At 35.7% G+C, this 22,076-nt stretch overlaps 1 protein-coding gene across 5 annotated transcripts in view; it reads right to left on the bottom strand.

The window, feature by feature from the left end:
- Window positions 1–5,025: 5,025 nt before the first annotated feature.
- CWC22 (CWC22 spliceosome associated protein homolog) overlaps window positions 5,026–22,076 on the bottom strand; it is a 29,866-nt gene continuing 12,815 nt past the window's right edge. For all 5 annotated transcript variants that reach the window (XM_065670200.1, XM_065670199.1, XM_065670203.1 and 2 more), the window contains exons 15-20: window positions 12,250–12,327; window positions 10,944–11,096; window positions 9,909–10,036; window positions 8,872–8,973; window positions 8,576–8,772; window positions 5,026–6,115 (exon numbers count right to left, since the gene is read on the bottom strand). In XM_065670200.1, the coding sequence (XP_065526272.1) occupies window positions 5,520–6,115; window positions 8,576–8,772; window positions 8,872–8,973; window positions 9,909–10,036; window positions 10,944–11,096; window positions 12,250–12,327 (1,254 nt within the window). In that variant the 3' untranslated portion in view covers window positions 5,026–5,519. The remainder of the gene's footprint in view (window positions 6,116–8,575; window positions 8,773–8,871; window positions 8,974–9,908; window positions 10,037–10,943; window positions 11,097–12,249; window positions 12,328–22,076) is intronic.

Below are 22,076 nucleotides of genomic sequence, written 5' to 3'. Positions count from 1 at the left end.
TACAAAGAAATTTTTATACAGCTTGTTATTATACAAAAAGCCCAGAATCTGAAATTTCCCAAGAGATTTCACAGCTGTGACTGAGGCATAAAGTACCTCCAAAAGCAATAGGTAAGCAACTGAAAGCAAGCCAAGGGACCAGCAATTTTAAAGGGAGGATGCACATTCCAGTTAAGTAATTAATCAGCAATACCAGTCACTAAGCTAAAACCAATTGGCATTACACCTACACACCTGTGTCAGTGGCCCCCACTGTGAGAACAGATTTGACCTTACCTTACCTACTGAGAGCACCCTGATACTCAAGACAGGTTTTCTTGTTTCTTGGAGCTTTGCATCCTCTTCCACGCCTTTACTCTTTTCCCCACCACTTTCTTTTAAGAGATGTTGCAGCTTATTTTCAACTTCAGGAAAAATGCTGGTCCTCACTTAGTCTTATAAAATAGTGGAAAAAGATAACTCAAAATGGTCATAGCTTAAACAGGCAAAATGTGACAGCTAATTTTCTTAACAGCATGTCTGGCTTATGGGTTAACAAACCATTTTCCCAATACTAAGGTTTTAAGTTGCAGTCCCTCCTCCCTCCCTTTTTTTTTCCTTTCAGAGTTAGAAGGAAATGCTTGATGATAGTCATGAGTAGACAAGAAAAGAAAATCCCTTACTAGTCTCAGCCAAATTACAGACTTGCTTTAGGAAAACATATAAAAAGCAGAACATCTCCTGAAATGACCTAAAGGTTTTTCAGCACAAAGCAGTATTTTGCCCATGACACTTTTAACCTACTAATACATGTTTTATGTAGAGTTTTAATTGAAATGCTTAAAATGCCCCTTTATTCTGCATTTTGAGGTCACCATTTCTGAAACAAAATATTTTTACAAGTAAAAAAGATTTAAAAAAAATATAGTAACTTACCTAATTGGAAATAAATTGAAGGATACGTTTCTCTGCTGTGAATGTTATTAAGGGTAGCTGGATTCAATTCTCTCTGCTAACATCATAATAGACTCTAGATTTTTAAGATTCTTTAAAGAAATTAGCCTTGTGCTTTCCTCAACAGTGAAAGATAATTCAAAGTAGCTTAAGAACAGTGAATGAAGATGAGCTAGTGTCTTTTTATAGCCATAAAACTATAAATTTAATGACAGGGAGATATTTAAATTGCTACTGGAGTTTGATGTGTCCACTCTAGTTCATGTATTTTTTTTTTTTTGGTGGCTGACATGTGCCACCCTATTTTAGAGTATACCCTGCATTCAAAAGTTAAGGACAGTTATGTTATTGGAGCCTTAATTATAGAACATCATGCTACCAGGCTGAACTAACAAACGTAGCATCTAAATCTAATTTGTACTGCTAGCAATTTTCAAAACTGATTTTCAGATGTGCATGACCTCTCTGTAAAATTTATTTAACATGAACACCACAAACAGAAATAACATTTTTGTAGTCAGGTTCCCATTCCTGTGCAGAATTATGAGGATGAACTACAATTTAAAGACTGCAATATTGCTTATATAGCAATTAAAACTGCTTTAGAAAGCATGATCTGTTAATGACAAGTTTAAAGTATTTTTAACAAAATATAGTTTTGTCGCCAAATTTATCTAACTGCTTTCATACTATGAAAGGTAATACTATGAGGTAATAGTTTGATAATTTATATAACAAGATGGTCTTGTTACAGGTTATCTCCATAATACCTTATGCCACTACTGTGAGGAAATTCAGATACTTGGCCAGGGAGCCCTAGCAAAAGGGATGCAGTCTCTCTTACTGTATGCATGGACTTAGATATTACAACCGCTCTTGAAAGGCAGTAAGCATGCAAGATCAGAACAGGTCATCACAAGTTCCTTCCCAAACATCTTTTTATGTTCACAGCAGCTCAGACCCAGCCGAGTCTGAAGTTTCCCATAGGAGCCATCTTCCCTGCAAGGTGAATGCGGTTAGTAGACAACAGCCCTGTGCAACAGGACTCATCCCTGACCACTGACCAGCACGAGGGACTGTGTGAGCCAACCCAAGAAGCTGACAACAGATCCATGTTCAAACACACCATGAAGACCAAGGCCCAGATGCCCAATACCCCACTCCTAACACACTCTGAAGACCAACACTATAGTTTGCTAGGTATAGGGCCAATACACAGCACATTTCTCAGACATAACATTTTTATTCTTTGGAATCAAGAGCATTTGTGTTTGAAACTTGTAGTGAAGCAAGACCAAAACAACTTAGCATTTATACTACCTCAGAGGCAGCCAAGCCATTACATGGACACAGCACAGAGGTACCTACATCAGGTGACTTCTGACAGCAGAGTTCTATTAAAGAAAAGTCATGACCAGACCCAAAATTGGAAAACAAAGGATGTTTCAATCATGTTTGTAAGTAACAAAGATTAACAACTGAGCAAAATACGGAAAAATGTTGCAAAACCAACACTTCCTGAAGTCTTTCAGACAAAACTGCTATTCAAAACACAACCTAGAGCTCCAGTATTAATTATAGACTAGATGCATGAGTTGCTTCATTACTGGGCACGGTCTACAAGTAGCTGTTACTGCTGAGGAACGCAAGCCCAGGATCACTGTGTATCCCTCTACTCTACAGTAATTGAGACGATGCACTGAAAAGAAGCAAACCCCCAAAACTCTTATGTCACTTTGTAAATCCTGGAATACCCTCAAGTTTGGAGACTACACAGTATTTTGACTTTTCTCAGAAAAAAAAAAATCTACCAAAACTAAAGGAGAGGAGCACTGATCAGGGCTATAGAACAGTTCCGCACTAACAGACATTAGAGGTGCATTTTAACTTTTGGAAAAGAAATGGCATAAAAAAAATGGAAAAGAACATACATGCTTAAGTCTATGAAGTCACAGACAAAATGAGAAGCAGGAAGCAACTACACACCATTATTCAGAAAACACATTGGAAAGTAGCATATCAAAGTAATCAGGCAAAAACTATAAAAAACCCCACACAGACTGTACAGCAAAATAATGGAACTCCTGGCCCAAGATGCTGCAGAATCCACCAGAAATAAATTAGACCATTTAATGGTCAAGGCCTTAGTGAGAGATGCACAAAGTGACTCTGGCTCAGGAAGTCCTTAAGCAACTGTCTGCTAAAAACTGGGAATGCTCTCGGTATTACTGACCAGTCCCCCTGGACTGCCACAGTGCAGCCCTTCTGAGCATGTGTCTCTTTACATCTGCACATGAGGACTACTGCTCATTGTCTCACTGCTTCTATCTAACATTAGTCTGCTCATACTAGTAATGGTAAAAATAACTGCTATTTTAAATAGGTCATTCTATTAAATATCTATTCATAATCCTGGGAATGGAAAAAAAGAAAACCCACCAAGAAATTGTAAAAGCAGTTAAAACCCCAGCTCCAGTCCTAATCTCATCCTTTTCCATTTTTTTCCACCAATAAGCATTATATTTTTATCATCCTGTATGAAATATCACAAATTGGAGATGTTTAAGCTGGCATCTCCTGATCAGCACATCTGAGATCAAACACTTTTTTTTAATACACGTTTTATGTTTTCACATTTATTGTTTTATTATTAAAGATTTAATTAACAAGCTTTTTAACCTGAGCAGAATACCTCAAAAGTTATAGGTTAATGAAATTTATGCTATTAAACCCATAACATAGCAAGGGAAGTATTACTCTAGATAAATTAAGTTTGTACAATTAAGCCATTATGAAGTACAGATCATTTTCAATAATGTGTGTAGGGAGCTATCAAAGCAACCTAACAATTATCAGCAGAAGTATTTTTTAGAAAGTGTTCTTTGAAATTAAGTTGTCCTGGAATTCACACACACAGCAAAAATGCACAAATCATTTTGAAAATGAGAAGCGCATTGTACAACAAAACCCCACCACAGTTTAAACAATGTATACATCATGATGCCACCACAGCATTTTTAACTGTGTGGTATAACTAGATAGAAACCATACTTTTTTCTCTGCAATATGAATTTATTTTTCATGCAGGTGTTTCTGACTGGAAATATTTTATTACATGAAGGCTTGCAGAAATAAATTCTGTTAAATACAGAAAAAAAATTAAAATGTGACATTTTTCTTAGAAAAATGTTGTGACAAGACTTAGGCAAAACTGATCTATTTCCTTAGGAATTGTTCAATTTTCTGTTACAAAACAGCTCAAATATATTTCCTATGCTTTATACAAGATGAAATACAATTGCATAAATGAGATGTGTTCTTATATGCCCAGCAATTGTGCTCATTTCACAAAGCATAAAAAATGTAATCTTATGGCATCAGTAATTGCCTAATATAGAACTATCACCTCTGTCCACACTAGTGGACAGAGAAATAGAAAATAGTGGCCACACTACTTTCTATTTCATGCTGAAAGACTTTCAGAATGTTTCTTACTTACTAATGAGATTTAGAGTCTTAACCAGATGATCTTGATTCATTGCTTGTACAATGAATGTTGAGCTACTTGCTTCAAATGGCTCTAGGTAGAACATGTTATACTAGAAACTGCTGCAGCAACTAAGGTTTTTTTGGTTTTTTTTGTGTTTTTTTTTTAATTTTGCTTACAATAAAATTGAGCACTTCAAGCCACAGAGTGCAAAATGTTTAAAAAGATTTGAACCACCTCTTATTTAGATTTCCTATTTCATTTCTATAAGGAATATAGAAAAATGGGAAAGATGTCTCTCAAACACTTCCTTTGTAGGGCTAAAGTTGAAGTCTATGACTTTAAGACCAAATTCATAGTTAGAAAAAAAACCCCAAAACAAACCAACAAACAAAAAACCCTGAACAAAAAACCCCACTTTTAAGATCACAAGTGTAACTAGCTCAGGATGTTACAGTATTAAAAAACATCGTGAAAAGCAACAGAACAAGTTGACACACTTTCAAATGTGATGCTGAAACCAGCAATATTGCTTTTCCAGTTTTTAACTCTTGAAGAAAAAAAAAAAAAAACACCCCACAAATAACTGAAGTATTTCCTGAAAATTTTGGTCAAGCTTGCTTTTATGTTTGAGCAGTCAAAAGAATAAATGGAATGCCAGAAGCAGTTGCACTGATGCTCGAAAGTTTCATAAAGCCTACTCACATTCACATTATAATCTCAGATTTTTACATTTATCAGCCTAATCTCAGTATCTGATTTTCAGTTAACAGGAAAAGTTAAAATCTGATCTTTTTAGACTATGAAGTTACAAATATTTGAAACTAAGCAACAAAAACACCCATTTCACAGAGATCTTAATAGTTTTATTCACAAAATAAAGAGCATCATCTTTCCAAAGGAAGACTTCAACAGAAAGACTCAATGCAACAGTTATAAAAAAGTGGTACTGAAAATTTGAAAAAGACTAATAAAATTTACAAATGCAAACTATCACTTTGTACAAAATTTTTGTTTTCAAAGACAGTTCAGTAACATGTTTTAAGATACAGTTTTAACAGCTCAGAAATGCACATTCATTTCAGCCTCTGGCTAGGCATTATTTTCGTCTGTGTGGGGAATTCTCTCTTCGTTTGTCCTCATTCTTTCTGGATTCTCTGGATTCCCTGTACTGGTCAGAATAACGGTTGTACTTCTCTCTGTGCTTCTCTGAACCATTTCTGTATCGATCTTCTTGCTCCTCCTCTCTAGGACTTGAATTATTATGGGCCCTCTCTCCAGATCTTGATCGTTCTCTTCTTCTACTGTGATGTTCATTATCTTTACTCCAGTGCCTGTAATTTTCATCATCAGAAAAAGAAGCTCTTCTCTCTGCTTTCTTGGGTTTCAAATTACTGTGTTTATTTTCTACATCCTTACTTCTTTCACGGTTCCTATCCTTTCCACTGTGGTAACTGTCTCTGCCATTGGACTCAACTCTGTGATGATATTTTGATACATCATCTCTCCTGTGCGATTCCCTCAACTTTCGGTGATTTCTTTCTGATTTGCTCTCAGTATCACTCCTTTCCTCTTGTTGCCTCCTTCTCATTTTCTTTTCACGTGATTTTCTTTTCCTTTCTTGTTTTTTCCTGGAACCTTTATCAGATTCTCTATTTTTTTTTTGCATTCTCTTTCTTTTTGCTTTAGAAGCATCTGAAATTATAAAACAATAAGGGAATAAAGTTACATTTTAATTTATTACACTTGTTAAACTACATAGAAAGTTCTAGAGTTGTGGTTTTTCTTTCAGAAAACATTTGTGTATATGCATCTGGACAAAGGTTTCAAAATAATAAGCTTGGATTTTATTCCCCTCCTGCCTGTCTCATGCAATGGGGGAAAATTCACCCATTTGTTAATTGAGCAGGTACTGATTGTCCTCAAATGTTTGTCTGCACTACAGGCTTTCTATTTTACATAGAATATGAAATTCTCCATAAAAGTGTGAGCCAACTATCATGCCTAAGCCTATTCTCTATTTTCCCTACACGCTTCAGTATTTCTTAGTAACTCCACTGTTATTAACACAAGAACACTATCTTAAGAAGAAACAAAAGGTATGCTGAAATGGCTTGAGACAGTGGTACCGCAGCAATATTAACAATGGCCCTCTGGCTCATTTTCAGGAGAAACAGTGACAGCTCTATTAACAATTTAAGACTAAACCTAACTTACATATTTATAAATCACAGTACTGCTTACCTCAGTGGAAGAGTTTGCTCTTTTATAAGGAACCCCTAGATTTCACTTGACAGTATTTATGAGTAACAGCCATTTAGAATAAATATTAATTCACCATACTGTATGAACTTTAGCACCAGAACAGTTGTTTCTAATCACTTTTTGAGAATACCACAGCCACAAACGGATTTAGTAGCACACCAAATATCTAAATCCTACAGCAGCTGCTAGTCTTATGTCTGACTTAAGGCTTCCTGGCATACTGATAAAACACAGTGATGGATTAATTCGTATTTTTTAAGTTGATATATTAAAATCAGTGTTTTCTCTATTATTTTACATCCACCAGAAAGCAGAAAAAGACCTGAGAAAGCAAATACAAAGAAACAAGCTGTTCTGGTACGACACATCTCATTCCCTCCTGGACCCACTTTGGTTGGAGCGACCTCTCTACAGCAGTGCTGAGCTGAGCTAGCTGGAGAAATTCCACACATTAGTTGTCAGTAGGACAGTAATCTCTAGGTTAGCTGTATGTTCAATTTCTCAATTTCTAATCATGGGGTTTTCTGTTTTCTCTAATACACTACACTGCTAAGCCACTGAAGTAGTGCAGAAACACTCCTCTGAAAAATGCCTTTCAACTCTACCAAGTTATTTTAAAGATTTAAAAAGCTGCAAACACACAAGAGAGTAAGACAGTTATAACCAGTAAGGGACCTCAACCAAGCTTATCATTAAAGAACAGTTATCTCCAATTAGTGTTCTGACCACTGGAATTAAGGACAAGAGTCAGGAGCAGGGAGGGGGGTAGAAGTTAAATCAGGCTGCAAAGATATCAAAATGCAAGTTTTTATGAATGTCTCCTGGAATGGAGAAAGGACAAGTAGTAAAAAGAAGGTCTTAAACCTACAAAAATAAAGTGTTCATACTAGCAGACTGCAGACTCTGTTGGTTTGTCACTAAGGACTTAGCTCTCTGACTCCTATCAAGCAGCTCAGCAGAGCTGCAGTTGTCTGTGCAGAAGATCTGGCTCTTTGCTGAACCGAGGCCTTCTCTGACCCTGTTTAACTGTGACGTCCTCTAGTGCTTTGTTGTCATTAACGCCACTAATACAACGAGACACAAATCAGACTGTGTACAATAAGATTGCTATGGAAAACAAAAATGCATTTCTAAAGCATGAGTAGCTCACACTGCTTTTACCAATCAACATTTTCAGTTCAAAGGAATGTAATAAATCAAATTAACTTTGAATCAGCAAGCTTCTGTACTATAGAAAGTCCTGCTGCGTTATCATCTGCCCACGCTATACCCAGTGCACACACTAACACACACTACTTTATAGATTAAGCAATGTTTATGACACTTCATGTCAAAAAGAAGGTTCTACATCAGCAGGATGGTATAAGATGCTAAACATTAATTATAATGCACAAAAAGACAAGAAACTAAGTTGTCAGCAACAGCTAATTCTTCCTTGGAGATTTCTCTACAGACAAGAGCCTTCACTATATCACAACACAAACTCTTCCTGAAGAAGAGGAATTAGAAATAGAGACAGTTCACTAGTAAGCATCCCACAAAGATATTAATAAGGAATGAGCCTAATACCTGTTGCACAGTACTACAGCTTCAGTTTAATGGCAGGAGGTATCAACTGTGTAAAAAAGTATCTACATAACGATGTTTCTCAGATATTTAAGTCCATTAAAATGGAAATCAGTTTCTCTAAATTTTGGCATAAATTTCCATTAGCAATATTCAATATTTTAAACCATGTACATTTAAAATAATTGATTCGTTTCTAAAGTAGAGGAATTGACACTGTCTGTAGCTAGATCTTCCCCAAAGTATAAACAAAAATAGAAATTAATAGGTATATATAAGTAAATAAAAGACATGCAAATAGTTACATAGCTAGTGCTTAAGTACCTGAGTCACTGCTTTCATCACTGCTAGATGAGGAGTCACTGCTGCTGGATGATTCTGAGCTACTACTGCTGCTGTCAGAATCAGAATCTGAGGAAGAGTCTGTCTCTGAAGATGAAGAGGAATCTGATGACTCAACATCTTGTTTCTGTGTCATTATCATCTTTGGTGCATTTTTAAGATGCTCCCGTAATTCATCCCTAATTAACAAGAAAATTTTATTTTTAGGTGTTTTTTTTTTTTTGGCAGGTGTGAGGGAAGATAAGGAAAGTAAGTACAAAATAATAAGTGTTCCTTACGTTAGTCCTCCAAGGCCAATAGAAGTGAAGAAATTGATGGCAAAGCGAGTGTTTCTTGGGTTATCCCGAGGCAGTAATCCCTCAAAGAAAGGCTGCAGTGTTCTGATGGAAACAAACATCTAAATTAAACACTATGCCTGCTTAGCACTAATTCTTATTGACATTAGTAAGCTGAAAAAGAAACTGTGTGTATCTCCACAGGACAGCAAAAATTTTCTCTTCCTGCATTTTTCTATACTTTGATTGTATCCGTCATGCATCTTACCAAATGCTACTTGAAAACCTGCTCTTTTATGAAAAGGAACTTCTTCACTCATAAAAGTTACATACATACTGTTGATTATGACAACCAAAGTCTGATTTTGTGAAACCCTGAGGAGACTTGTCAAATTCCATCAGCCTACAATAGCAAAGGATACCGCTGGTTGATTAAGAAGTTCAAAGATTTAGGTATGTATGTTGAAGTCCCAAACAAACAGGGCCCTAAATATAATTTCAAATTTAAATTTACATGAGTTAAAGCATCTACTTAATTCTTCATCATACATAAAGAATCCCACCTTATAGGAAACAGTTCAAACAACTGAAAGGAACACTGGGAGAATGCAATGTATTAAATCACACACAGGCTTAAAAGAATGTGTTATTTAAGCTACACTTGAGGATAAGTAACTAATCCTAGAAAAACTTATTAATAGTTCTGTGTTTTTCTTAACTTTTGTTATAAAAAGAAGCCACAATAACATTTATTACACACCTATATAGCTGACAATACAAAAATAAACTTGCACCTTGAAAATTCTTATACAAGCTGAGCATTATTGGCAAATAAAATTGGTAACAAACTGATGGTATCATGCTTCAGCTTAATGGGACTCTTTGCAATGACTAAATCTATAAATGAGCTTAGTCTTGAAGTACTGCAGCTACAGAACTGCAGTTTTAGTTGAACTTGAAACCAAGAGTTCTTACTTGTACTTTTTCAGATAAAAGAAGCTAATTGAACTCACAGTTTTGAAAATACAATTTCAACTTACTCATCTTTTAATCTTGCATTTAGATTAGGAAGTCCCATATATTCACTGAGTTCCTGAAAGAATATTTTGACAAAAATTCTGCTGGAGGATGTGGTAGTTTCTTCACTCAGTATTATACATTCAAGGACCTGAAAATATTTAGAAGAATATATATAGAAAAACCTTAAGCTTAAATATACATCTTTTATTGATCTTAAAAACTTTCGTCCTCCTAAAATAACTAAACACTGATTTCTCCCCTACCCACCCCCCAAGAAAGTGAATCTTGTAAATCCCTAATCAAGACTTTCTTCCTCAAAAATTCTTTTCTACCATCTGGAAGCAGTTTCTGATCATATTTATGCTAGTAATTCTTTAAGGACTTACTTTATCCAGCAAAACTCCACAAGAGTGTGAACTGCTGGGAAATTGCAGATTTAGGGCTTAAGTTCTAAAGAGGCTAAATATTTGGACTTATTTGTGCCTGAAGAATGACAATTAGACTGGGATACAAAATAAGACTAAAACAGTATGAAAAAAGAAGTTATCTTGATATTTATTTCTTCACTTGTTGTATTATAATATCTCAGAACGCAAGATTACTTGTATTTGTACTTCAGTCACAAAAGGGCAGTATTTTAATATTTCTTGTATTTCTATAAAGCCTCTAATTTTATATATAAATATAATTTTAAAAGGTTTCTTTTGTCTTGTTTTTTTAGGGGCAGTTCAGCTATTTAGAGACAGTTCTGCTTTTAAAAGTTCAAAATTCTAAAAGTAACACATTTTAATCAACCAATTTCAGCTGAGCTCCAGAAAATTACAGCTCAAATTAGCTACTTCAGAATGGGCTGGGAGGATGACTATGCACAGGGGGCAGAAAGAGGATATAGAATAAACCAGAACTGCTCAACAGAAACTGAGAAGACACTTAATCTAGTTTGCTACAAGTAGTTCCGAATTTCAGAGTAAATACTAAAACTAATGTAATTGTTTCTGAATACAGGAAATTGGTTATTGAAAAAGAAATCTAGGACAACAACCTTTTTTACTTACACTCCAGGGAATTGAATCGGTGTGCAATAGATGAGCAAACATCTTGGCAACATTTCTCAGTTTGTTCGTTTCCAAACGATGAATGGTATCATATTGTTCTTTGAAAATAGCTTCAAAGGATTCCATATATTCTTTTTTTAACATGCAGAAACGCTGAGACAACATTGTACAATTTAAACAACCAGATTAAACAAAATATTAAACATGTAAATAACCTACATGTAAGTGACCTAATGGTGCAAGTATTTACTGCAAGGTTTTCCTTTTAAATAACCCTTGGAGGAGAAGACTGTACCTTCACATGGATATAGTCATTGCTTTCAGCAGTTTGTTGGAACAAGAAACTCATTTGCATTGCAAAGTAGTAATTATCAATTTTGAACTACAGCAAGATATTCAGCAATTTCTTTTATTTCTGCACATCCAGTATTTTCACCTGATGTAACCCCATCAAATGTAACTTTTTATACACGACATCAATGAATGACTAAAATTAGAGAGACAGCAGGTAAGGCAGTTTGGTCAGAAACATTCCAAAGAACATGGAAATTAACTTTTATAGTCTACTAAACCTGTAGATTCAGATGGTTAGTGCTTTGCAAATGACTGCAGAAATATTTCCTCAAATAATGCTTAAAAATACAAATGGAAAAAGTAACTGCCTTTCAGCATAACTTGCTCACTTTAGAAGACAAGTATTTTATCTTAACTCATCAGATCTGTCAATATCATAAAGAAAACTTAACTAAGAAATAGCTGCAACTAAATTCCCACGCAGTTACACAAAACTGAAGAGCTAGCTGTTTACTGAAAAACAAACAAAACGACTGAACAGAAGGTATTCAGTCTTGTGCTCTAAAGAAAAAAAAACAACACAACCCTACTAAGCAGCTTTGAGCAAAGTGGTAAAAGACAAGAGTCTCCAAAATTAAACTTCAGTACTGTAAAAAGGGTATCCTCTGGTAACTCATAATACTTTAACCTCTTTTTAGTACCATTCCTTTGGCACTGATTTATTGTTCTACCTTAATGAGAAAGGAGGAAGGTAAAAAAAAAAAACCAAACAAAAAACCAGCAATGATATAAAGAGAAAATTAGTTCTCTCATTCTGCATTCACTATGTTTATTACAATCAAAATGTTAATCCAATTCACTAGTACAACCAACCAACTAATATAAACATTTCCAGAATGCTAGACTATTAGTCTTATTTATCCATTAAAATGTAAGTTTGGCAAACAGAAAAACAGAGTAAACCAAATTAAATTATCTACCATAAAGTGTAAAATCTGAAAATAGAACTCACCCCCGCCAGTAACCCGAAGAATTTCTCATATGTTCTTTGCTGAGCACAGCAGTCAAGTATCATATTGCAGAGTTCTTTCTGGTTTAAGGAAAAAAAATTATTCTCTAGGTAAATTCACTGTAGCAGCAAATACTGAAGAAAGCCTTACAGAGATGCAAGCTTTAAAATAAGAACATTTACATAAAACTTCATTGGCAACACCAGTAGTTTCCTGAATATCTCATTTTTAAAATTATCTGGGACATGAATATGAACTTTCACCATTTAAATTTCCTATTTGGCTTAAGCTAAAATGTATTCATTAACACACTGTATATCTAACCAACATAGCTCATAACTAATTTACAAGTTGACTTTACCACAGTGCAAAAAAGAGAAGTGTAAGATAAAAAGGGAAGGTTTTGAAGGTTTTTCTTGTAGCTTTATTTGGTTATTGTTTGGTTTTGGGGGTTCTGTTTGTTTGGGTGGGGTTGTTTTGTAATTGCACCAATCCCTGCATTTATAGAAAATGAAGATTCTTCACAACTTCCAAATGTCAAACTATCTTACAGACAAACCATTTGGCAACTCAAATATAATGTGCATGCTTAAGGGAGTATTTCCAAAATCAGAAATATTTGTAGATTTTGGTATATACTAGTATCTTGAATTACTCAGCCATAATTTTCACAACCACCTCTGCTTACCACAAGCAGGAAGCAGTGTTTCACTGCAATTGCTTCACTGGAGAGGCCTGAGGTTGATGTTCAGAAAGACTAAAGTCATCCCTTGGAGGATGATATGCCTCGACTTTCACTATAACGAAGGTTTTAAGAGGAACTTTTCTAAAGAAGCTGTTTTGGGCTCATGTTCTGGATCACCCTGTAGAAGAGCACCTTTCATTCTTGGCTCAGAAGGAGCAGAGGAAACCTAGGCAGATGAGCCTCCCAAAACTTTTATGCATTCCCCCATCACAAACAGCCTCCTTTCCATTTTTTCCCCCCATCTCCATGGTGGACATGGGTGTAAATATCAGCTACAGTACTCACACAGAAGATGCTCTCCTTCCACTGATATCAACTATCTAGAACAGTTAGTCCCACTCTTTTGGCATATACACATGGTCTGCCTCCCTTTCTCTTTGTTCCCCAATTATGTCAACCCAAGATCATTGCCAAACTACCCACTGGCAGCTACCTCCTCCTACCTTTCACACACATCATACCAAGAACCAGAGGCAAACACACACCAGTGGATTCTGCATTGTTAGGACCAGAGGTCTTCATTAGCTGAAAGCAGTGATCTAGGTAAGTAGGCATACACATGTTTAAAAAAAACCTTACCCTCTGACTTACTATGTAAGTCACAGGTAGCTATACAGCTATGAAATGGTTTAGGGCACATTCTGCAACATTACGACAAGTGAAACAAGCTTTTATATAAATTAAGAGCCATTAAATACATGGCGTTTAAACAAGACTGAGGGTTTTTCCTCACTAACTTTTTTTATTATTATTTTCTCGTAAGACCGATACCATAGCACACATCAATTTTTGATACTCCCAAACAGGTTTTCAGCTGCCAGTCATGTATCTTTCACTGTTAATATCTCTTCCAACTAATAACAACGTGTCCATAAAAAATACTGGATAATTTCAAGCACTTTGTCCTCTTTATAACTTAAACTAGTTTACTGTAACATATACTCACTTGTGCTATTCTTGCAAGCATGTATTCCAGAAAGTAACATTTTGCCCATCATAAAAACTCAAAACAAATAAAAAGCCAATCCTGCTGAGCAGGAAAAAAATACCCCCTCCAAATACCAAGGCCATAATGTATCAAACAAGCTTACAGATGCATTTAAACACATTCCTTTCAACGCTGTATTAGTGCGATATATTAAAATGCATATTAACTTTTTATATTATCCTGTTTTACAGTAATGCTGCAGTTAATCAGTTTTTAAACAATAAAAAGAGTAAAGTGCTGATGGACTGCTAGTAACATCAGCAAGACTTGAAAGAAAAATTTCTTCCTAATCTTAAATGCAATTACAATATTGGTATCCCCTGTGGTTTACAGTAATTAAGTATTTTAGCATTTTAATTAAATATTACAATGATTTCTAGGAGGGTACTTAAATAACCACAAGCATGAAAATAGATTAGCCCATAAAGACATTCTTGCTAGTATTATCTAAACGACTTCAAGCTAGGTCTAGAGTAACTGCCTTCCAACAAACTAACTTTCAAATTCTTTATTTTTTGAGCAATGAGACGAGTTCACGTGGCAATTCTAGATTCATTTATAGCTTTAAAGGTCAGTTAACTTATTTCTGTACTTACAATGAGAATACTTCTGTGATGTTTATGGCAGGAAGAGCCTGTGTTTTTTAGTCCATCACTTGCTTTAAAGAATACAGTGAGTTTGTTTCCCAATTTCACAAGCAATTTGTATACTGTGTTGTTCAACAGTTTTCATACAATGCTCAACAAGTGATTATTTAACTTAGTTGAAGTATGAATGGCTATCTACTCATGAAGTAAAATGCTTTGACAATATCTGACATCCAATACAGACGGTGAATGACTTTTTGTAAAAATTTTTCATTGATTATTCTATCATGGAAAAAAAAGGCACTTCCCAAAACTGCTAAGACAAATAAGGAGAAAGTTCCCTCTAAATACGGTGCATTTCTTACAGTTCTCCCTAAACATTTCTTACTAGCTCTTACCCAAACAGGATAATGGTTTAGACAGATCATGGCTCAACCTAACATGGAAAGTATCATTATACATTTAAAGATGCTAAAGGGTAAATTAGGAAAATACACACACACACACACAATCAGACTTGCTTCTTCCCCCAGAGCTTTACCATTTTAAAAAGTAAACATACCCTGCCCAATCTTTATTTTCTCAGCTTCACACAAAAGCTACGTTCACTGTAGACACATGACCTAAGCAACTTGGTCTTCTCACTCGCTTTTGATCATGGGTTCCTTTTCACAGTTATACTCCCCCCTACACCTTCCTTCTTTCCTTATTTTTTTCGATTTAAGATTTGCATTTAGCTAAGACTGCAGTTTCAGAGCTGCCCCACAGGCTGCCTCCAAGAGGAAGAATCCCTCTCCCTTCCCTAGCTAGAAGTAATGGAATTTCCACCTTCCCTTCCTTGCCAGCCACATAGCTCTCTTCCACCACTGCATACACAAGCTGAAGCAATCACGAGAGATCCCCACCCTGTAAGTTAATATGGCTTCTTAAAAACATAAAACTTGTACAAAACAAGTGCTGGCATTACAAGTTTCTTCAAGGAACTAATGACACTGATTGGCTGGAAGCAAACCTAGTAAAGGACATAGGTTGGTTTGATTCAATGAAAAACTGGAATTATGTAAAATTAGTGCCTGTCATTTTACACATGTGCACTGCTCTTACAGATGAGACATTTTTCCTTTTTCCTATTTTATTTCAGCTGAAGTGTATTTTACTTCCACTTAGTACCTTAAAGCTTTCCCTACTGCTGCGTATTTTAATGTGTATGACCATCACATGTGCCTAATTTTTCCAGCATCTCTTCTCTTTCTCTTCCTTGTTTGTCAAATTACAAAGAGCCAAGGCCAGCAAAGCCATTGAAGACGTTTCAGTAGGAGGTGGCCTCTTGGCAAATTACATGCAGTGCTTTTGGCAGCTAATATGCTGTGTCTCCAGGCCTGTCCTGTGTTTGGTCACCTAATGGTCTTTCTAAACTTTTTTTGTCCTCATTTACCATTTTCTAGGTCAGTTGATTTTATGTTGAGAGCAATGTAAGCTTAAAGCTTGATACAGTTATCAAAAGTCTTGCACAACTCAGACCTACAACACTTTATACAGGAATCATTACTTGGATATAAGGATATATACTTTTTTAATCCTGCCGCTACAAGTCTGCAACACAACACAAAAGAATCTGGTGAAATAATACGTTAAAGCTCCACAGTGTCTGCTTCCCTTCCACCTGAAGGCTACACACGCAAAACTGAATTTTAATGATGCCGCTGCGGTAATTTGAGCTATTACATCTCCTTTCAAAAGTTTTGGAATATATTACAAATATTCAGCTAGCAATGTTTTTAAAGAATTAAGAACTTTTAAAATTCTATACTAATTACACATTTATATAGTATATAATACTTTCTTATTTTATTGTTAATTATCATACTAAAACATCTGGAAACAAAGATAACTAATGTTTTAAGCTGGGCTGATGGTCACATGAGCAGTTTGAGAATAAGATCATTCTGATTTTGATGGAACTTCCAGCTTTAAGGCAATATATTTAAAAAGTAGTACAGTTCAATGCAAAATCTGAACTAAATGCTACAATGTTACAAGTTAAAATAGTATACAGTTCAGAAAATTAGGTGTATCCATGTCATTAGATTTATACATCCAGACATTAACAACAAAAGCAGTGAAATAAAGGAAGTTTATGCATTAACAGAACTCCAATTAAACATACTTTTAAACTCAATGTCAGATATGAAAATTCAAATTGACTCAGCACCTCAGGCCCATGAAGGTCCTGCTTCAAAAGACAGGAAATCTGCCTCAGGATGGTCACCTTTCACAAGCAATCCTGTGAACTAACCATGGTGCTGCTGCCAAACCTACCAGTTGCAATGCCCTACAATAACAAAGAAAAACAATGAATGCAAGAAATCAACAACTCTGTTCAGTTTCCTGGACTACATTCTCACTGAATGTCAAGTCAAAATAAGGATTTCTGTTATCTTCAAGACTTGATGCATAAATAGCACGAGATACTGCTCAACCCCTCCAATTAGGACTGCTTTAAGCAAGTGTGACACCATCCTGTAAAAATATAAATGTGCCAAACGCATGCATAATTCTTTCAAGAAGGCTGTGCCTACAATAACTTTTATCTTTTAAGTAAAGACATAAATATCCAATGAACCATTACTTTTGTCAGAGATAAGCACATATAAGTGGCAGATATTCTGAGAGACGAGGCTCTATATTAATTTTGCAAAGTTCCAAGCATTGCTGTATATAAGTTTAGTTCTCACCACAACCAAAAACAGGAACAAAAGCCTAGGAGACAATCAGGAGAGGCACATTTTCAGAAAGCAAGAACAATATACGGGTGTTTTATTTTTCTGGCTGGTGTTCCCTTCCTCTCCCACTAAGGGAAAATGGGCAACAAGGTAAGGTATTTCCCTTTTTGCTCTCCACTTGAATGATGCCAGTAAACTTTCACAAAGAAGTATTCTGCAGGCAGTTGCATCTTTCAAAAAAGGAAAAAAAAACCAAACCTATATTCCTCATGTTTTCCTAAAGAAGGATCAATTCTCTAGCTAAGTAGCCATCACTCCTGTCTAGATATGTATTACTGTGAAGATCCTCATTTTTTTTCTCAGCTAAAAGCATCAGAAACTGAAATGTATTCCTTGAAGAACAGTGACAACAACAAAAAAAAAAAAATCTGTTAAAGGAAAGCATCAAGTAAAAAGCTTACTTATGACATTTTAGTTGAGCTTATTTGTTTGCTTTCCTTGTAGTTCAGAGGCCAGCACAACTGGTGATACCATACACCTCTAATTAGAGTTTTGTTAAAATTTTCTTCTTTGATAATGCATGGGATTGATGCACCTTTAACAGATAATAACTACTTTTTAAAAAGAAGAAATAGGGTGCTCTGCCAAGACTGAACATATGTCCAAAGAAGCAACTGTAAGGCTTGTTTACAACAGTTCCTCAGGCTGTAGTATAGACTACAGCAAAGTTTTTCAACTTTTGATCTGCAGGCTGCAGTTGGGTCTAAATAGCACCAGGAAAAGCAAGCTTCCTCAGATTAAATTTACTGCAAAAAGAATTAATTTAAACTATCTGAACGTCTTTTTTCCTTAAAAAGAAAAAAAATACGTAAAATCAGAAACACATGAGAATTAAATTCTGAGTATCTGACATACTTAAAAACTTACAGTACTCTGCCTAATGCAGAAAAGCAGAACTAAGATGCCAAATTGAGTCAACAAAAATGAACTATCCAAATAAAAAAACAACCTCTTTGTTAAAGCTTAAGAATCCACATGGAAGAGTATGACAGAACAAGAACCCAAACGCACAGATGATAATAAAAATAAAAGATGAGGAGATGGAAATAAGTGAGTATTTTGAGGTAGGAGAATATACAGCTAGAGATTAAAAATTAACTGCATGCAAGTCAGCTGGGAAATGGAAGATGGATGTTTCTACTAAACAGCATCATTCGCTTCTCAAATAGCAGCATTTCAGTTCATGGCAAAATGGAAAAATGTGTTCATCTCAAGACAGAACACAACCATTTTAGGCAGGCAAACACAAAGAAACCTGCCGACATTCCCCTCAGCATCCAGGACTAAAGTGCAGTGCCAAAAAGCAGTGTTATGTTGTTCTATTCTGTAGATTATCCATTTGAACCTTAATCCTCTTTCTGAGAATTGGAGCTATGCGACAGATCCATTACTGGTATTAAGCATACAAACACTTGTGTTGCACAGCAGTTACTGTGACATGATAATCTGATGAAATACTGGCAAAAACTGCTAAATGTATTGCTGAACTCAGCTCTACTAAATCACACTGAAAATCTCTGTACACAAAGATTTCCTGAACAATTAACCTGCCAGAAAGTTAAGACTGTATTAGTCTCAAAACTGTCATTTGTGTCTATCTTTAGGTTTTGAATAGTCTCACAGTTTTTAGACTGTATTTCACAGAATCACAGAATCCCAAGGGTTGGAAGGGACCTAAAAAGATCATCTAGTCCAACCCCCCTGCAAGAGCAGGGTAACCTACAGTACATCACACAGGAACTTGTCCAGGCGGGCCTTGAATATCTCCAGTGTAGGAGACTCCACAACCCCCCTGGGCAGCCTGTTCCAGTGCTCTGTCACTCTTACAGTAAAGAAGTTCTTCCTGATGTTAACGTGGAACTTCCTATGTTCCAGTTTACACCCATTGCCCCTTGTCCTATCACTGGATATCACTGAAAAAAGCCTAGCTCCATCATCCTGACACCTACCCTTCACATATTTGTAAACATTGATGAGGTCACCCCTCAGTCTCCTCTTTTGCAAGCTAAAGAGACCCAGCTCCCTCAGCCTCTCCTCATAAGGGAGATGTTCCACTCCCTTAATCATCTTTGTGGCTCTGCGCTGGACTCCTTCAAGCAATTCCCTGTCCTTCTTGAACAGAGGGGCCCAGAACTGGACACAATATTCCAGATGCGGCCTCACCAAGGCTGAGTAGAGGGGGAGGAGAACCTCTCTTGACCTACTAACCACTCCCTTTCTAATGCACCCTAAGATGCCATTTGCCTTCTTGGCCACAAGAGCACATTGCTGGCTCATAGTCATCCTCCTATCCACCAGGACCCCCAGGTCCCTTTCCCCTTCACTACTTTCCAGCAGGTCAACCCCCAACCTGTACTGGTACATGGGGTTGTTCTTCCCCAGATGCAAGACTCTACACTTGCCCTTGTTAAATTTCATCAAGTTTCTCCCCGCCCAACTCTCCAGCCTGTCCAGGTCTCGCTGAATGGCAGCACAGTCCTCTGGTGTGTCAGCCACTCCTCCCAGTTTTGTGTCATCAGCAAACTATACTAATCAAAACCTGTGGAAAACTGTCTTAATGACAGAATTAAAGAAAAAATATTTTATTCAGTAAAGCCTTCCAGATGGAAAACATGGAGTTACTGTAATATTCATTTGAAAAAAGGATTTTGCTATGAGAATTTTAAGTTTCACCTGATTTTTCAGGAACAGAAACTGCACTGAACAATACTTTAGTCAAACACTAGTACCTGTTTCTCCTGATAACCACCATTCACAGTAGGAGCTGTCACAGAGGATGAGCTCTTACCTACAGGGTCTTCACTTTAAGAAACAGCCAACCATGACATTTTCTCCTCTCCTGTAATTGACCTTAATTGTAACTTTCTTACAAGCATAAACAAACTAAAGATTCACCCAGGAGTTCAGCAAACATTTCAGGAATTTCTCACGACTGGTTAAAGTTTAGAGTCATAAGGTACAAAGAAATTATAGTTAAAGACACAACATCCTGCAATACAAGTTGCTGAAGCTTCCAGTAAAAGAGGGAAGAAAACAAACAGCAAAAAAAGTGCTTTACGGCTCAAAAAATTGATAATGAAGGCAGAGGTAATCAACTCAATAAAGGCTTCAGTCACAAGGTATTAGCTTGAATAAATGAGACTGTACAATGAGCAAGTCAATGCTCTCTCATCTTTAAGGTCAGGTGAAACATAATAGTGATTATTAGAGAAAAAAAATCAGCACAAAGAAGATGCCTGGTGATTAAAAGTTTCACAGCAGTTTTGAAAACTGAATTGTAGTAATTCCAACAACTAGTACTCAATCATAGGTTGATACTGATTTATATCTCTTTAGACATGTACTTACACACACACACACAAAATGCCAAAAATAAAACTTCTGCATTTATTTTAAAGGCATTTAATTCCTAGCAATTACAGCTGAATCAAACTACATCACCTCAGATTCTTTCTAATAATGTGGTGTGCTAACCAAAATAAATTATCGAAGCAACACAAACTGTAGTATTCAAAACCATATATTCTTATTCATCTAAACGTAGTAATTTTCAAAGAATGCTTTAAGTTTTAATATTAAAAACTGTAACACTTAGTGAATTTTACATGTTTACCAAAGCACAAAGTGATAGGAAATAATATATTGGAATGAGATGTTAAGAGCACAAAGTAATGTTGTCTACAGACCTGACTAGATAGCTAATGAGATATTATATTTTGTCTCCTGAAGTCATTTGTTCTCTAAATAGAGACATGAAAGTCAGTGCAACTATTTCAGAGATTATAGTGCTGTTGGTAACAAATATACTGCACTCTAAATTAGCATTGTGTTTAACTGATTCCAAACAGTTCACGTACATGCAATTTACTCATACTTTCCAAAGTCTCAAAACTAGACCCGGGAGTTGCTCCAAGAGCTTTCCTACAAAATTGGGAGTATCAATTTTTGTGTTTGCAGTGGAGCAGTGATCCCTTAAATTCAACTGTGTACATCTGGTTATTGTTATTTGCAGCAAACAACTGATTAACACAAAGCAAAAGAAAACAACCTGGCAGCAAATATTAAGACAAATCTCAGAAAACACCACATAAAATGATTTAAAAAAAAAAAAAACCACTTTTTTTTTTTTTTTTAATGCACCTAAGAATATGACTAACGGGTTAGCTTTCAGTATTGTTTTATTTTTCTTCCCCCATTAAATTTATTCTTTTTCCAGGTAGATCTTGCTTACAGCATAGTTACAGCCGATGAAGAATGCAACAATATTAAATGCAAACAGTTAAGTAGTTTTCCAAGCAGCTACCTAACCAGCAGTATTACACAAATTATATCCTTGCTGTATGATTTAGTATGTACATTCTAGATTGCTCTCTCTAGTCTTCATAACTAACTGAATTGCTGGAAAACAGGATTTTTTTTCTCTTTAGAATTCTTCAGGTTACGCTTCACTGAGAATTATACTCCTGTGCACTTAGAATTGCATTTCATGCACAGAATTAAAGAGTTAGATAATAATCTCAGTTCTTAGTTCACTTCTATATAAATTGCTTAGGAACAAAGTAGTACAAGAACTGAAAAATTAATAGGCAAACCAATTGCTGACTACTAGATTAAAACAGCTTTTCAAAGAACACTTAACTGTAGCCCAAATCTCCACTTACTAGTTACTATTATGCTAACAGGGCTACTTCTACACACATTGTTTCAAATAAAACAGAATACTGAT

This window comes from Lathamus discolor, chromosome 3 (assembly GCF_037157495.1).
Source record: "Lathamus discolor isolate bLatDis1 chromosome 3, bLatDis1.hap1, whole genome shotgun sequence".
NCBI classification, from domain to species: domain Eukaryota; kingdom Metazoa; phylum Chordata; class Aves; order Psittaciformes; family Psittacidae; genus Lathamus; species Lathamus discolor.
This window is presented reverse-complemented; position numbering and strand designations above follow the sequence as displayed.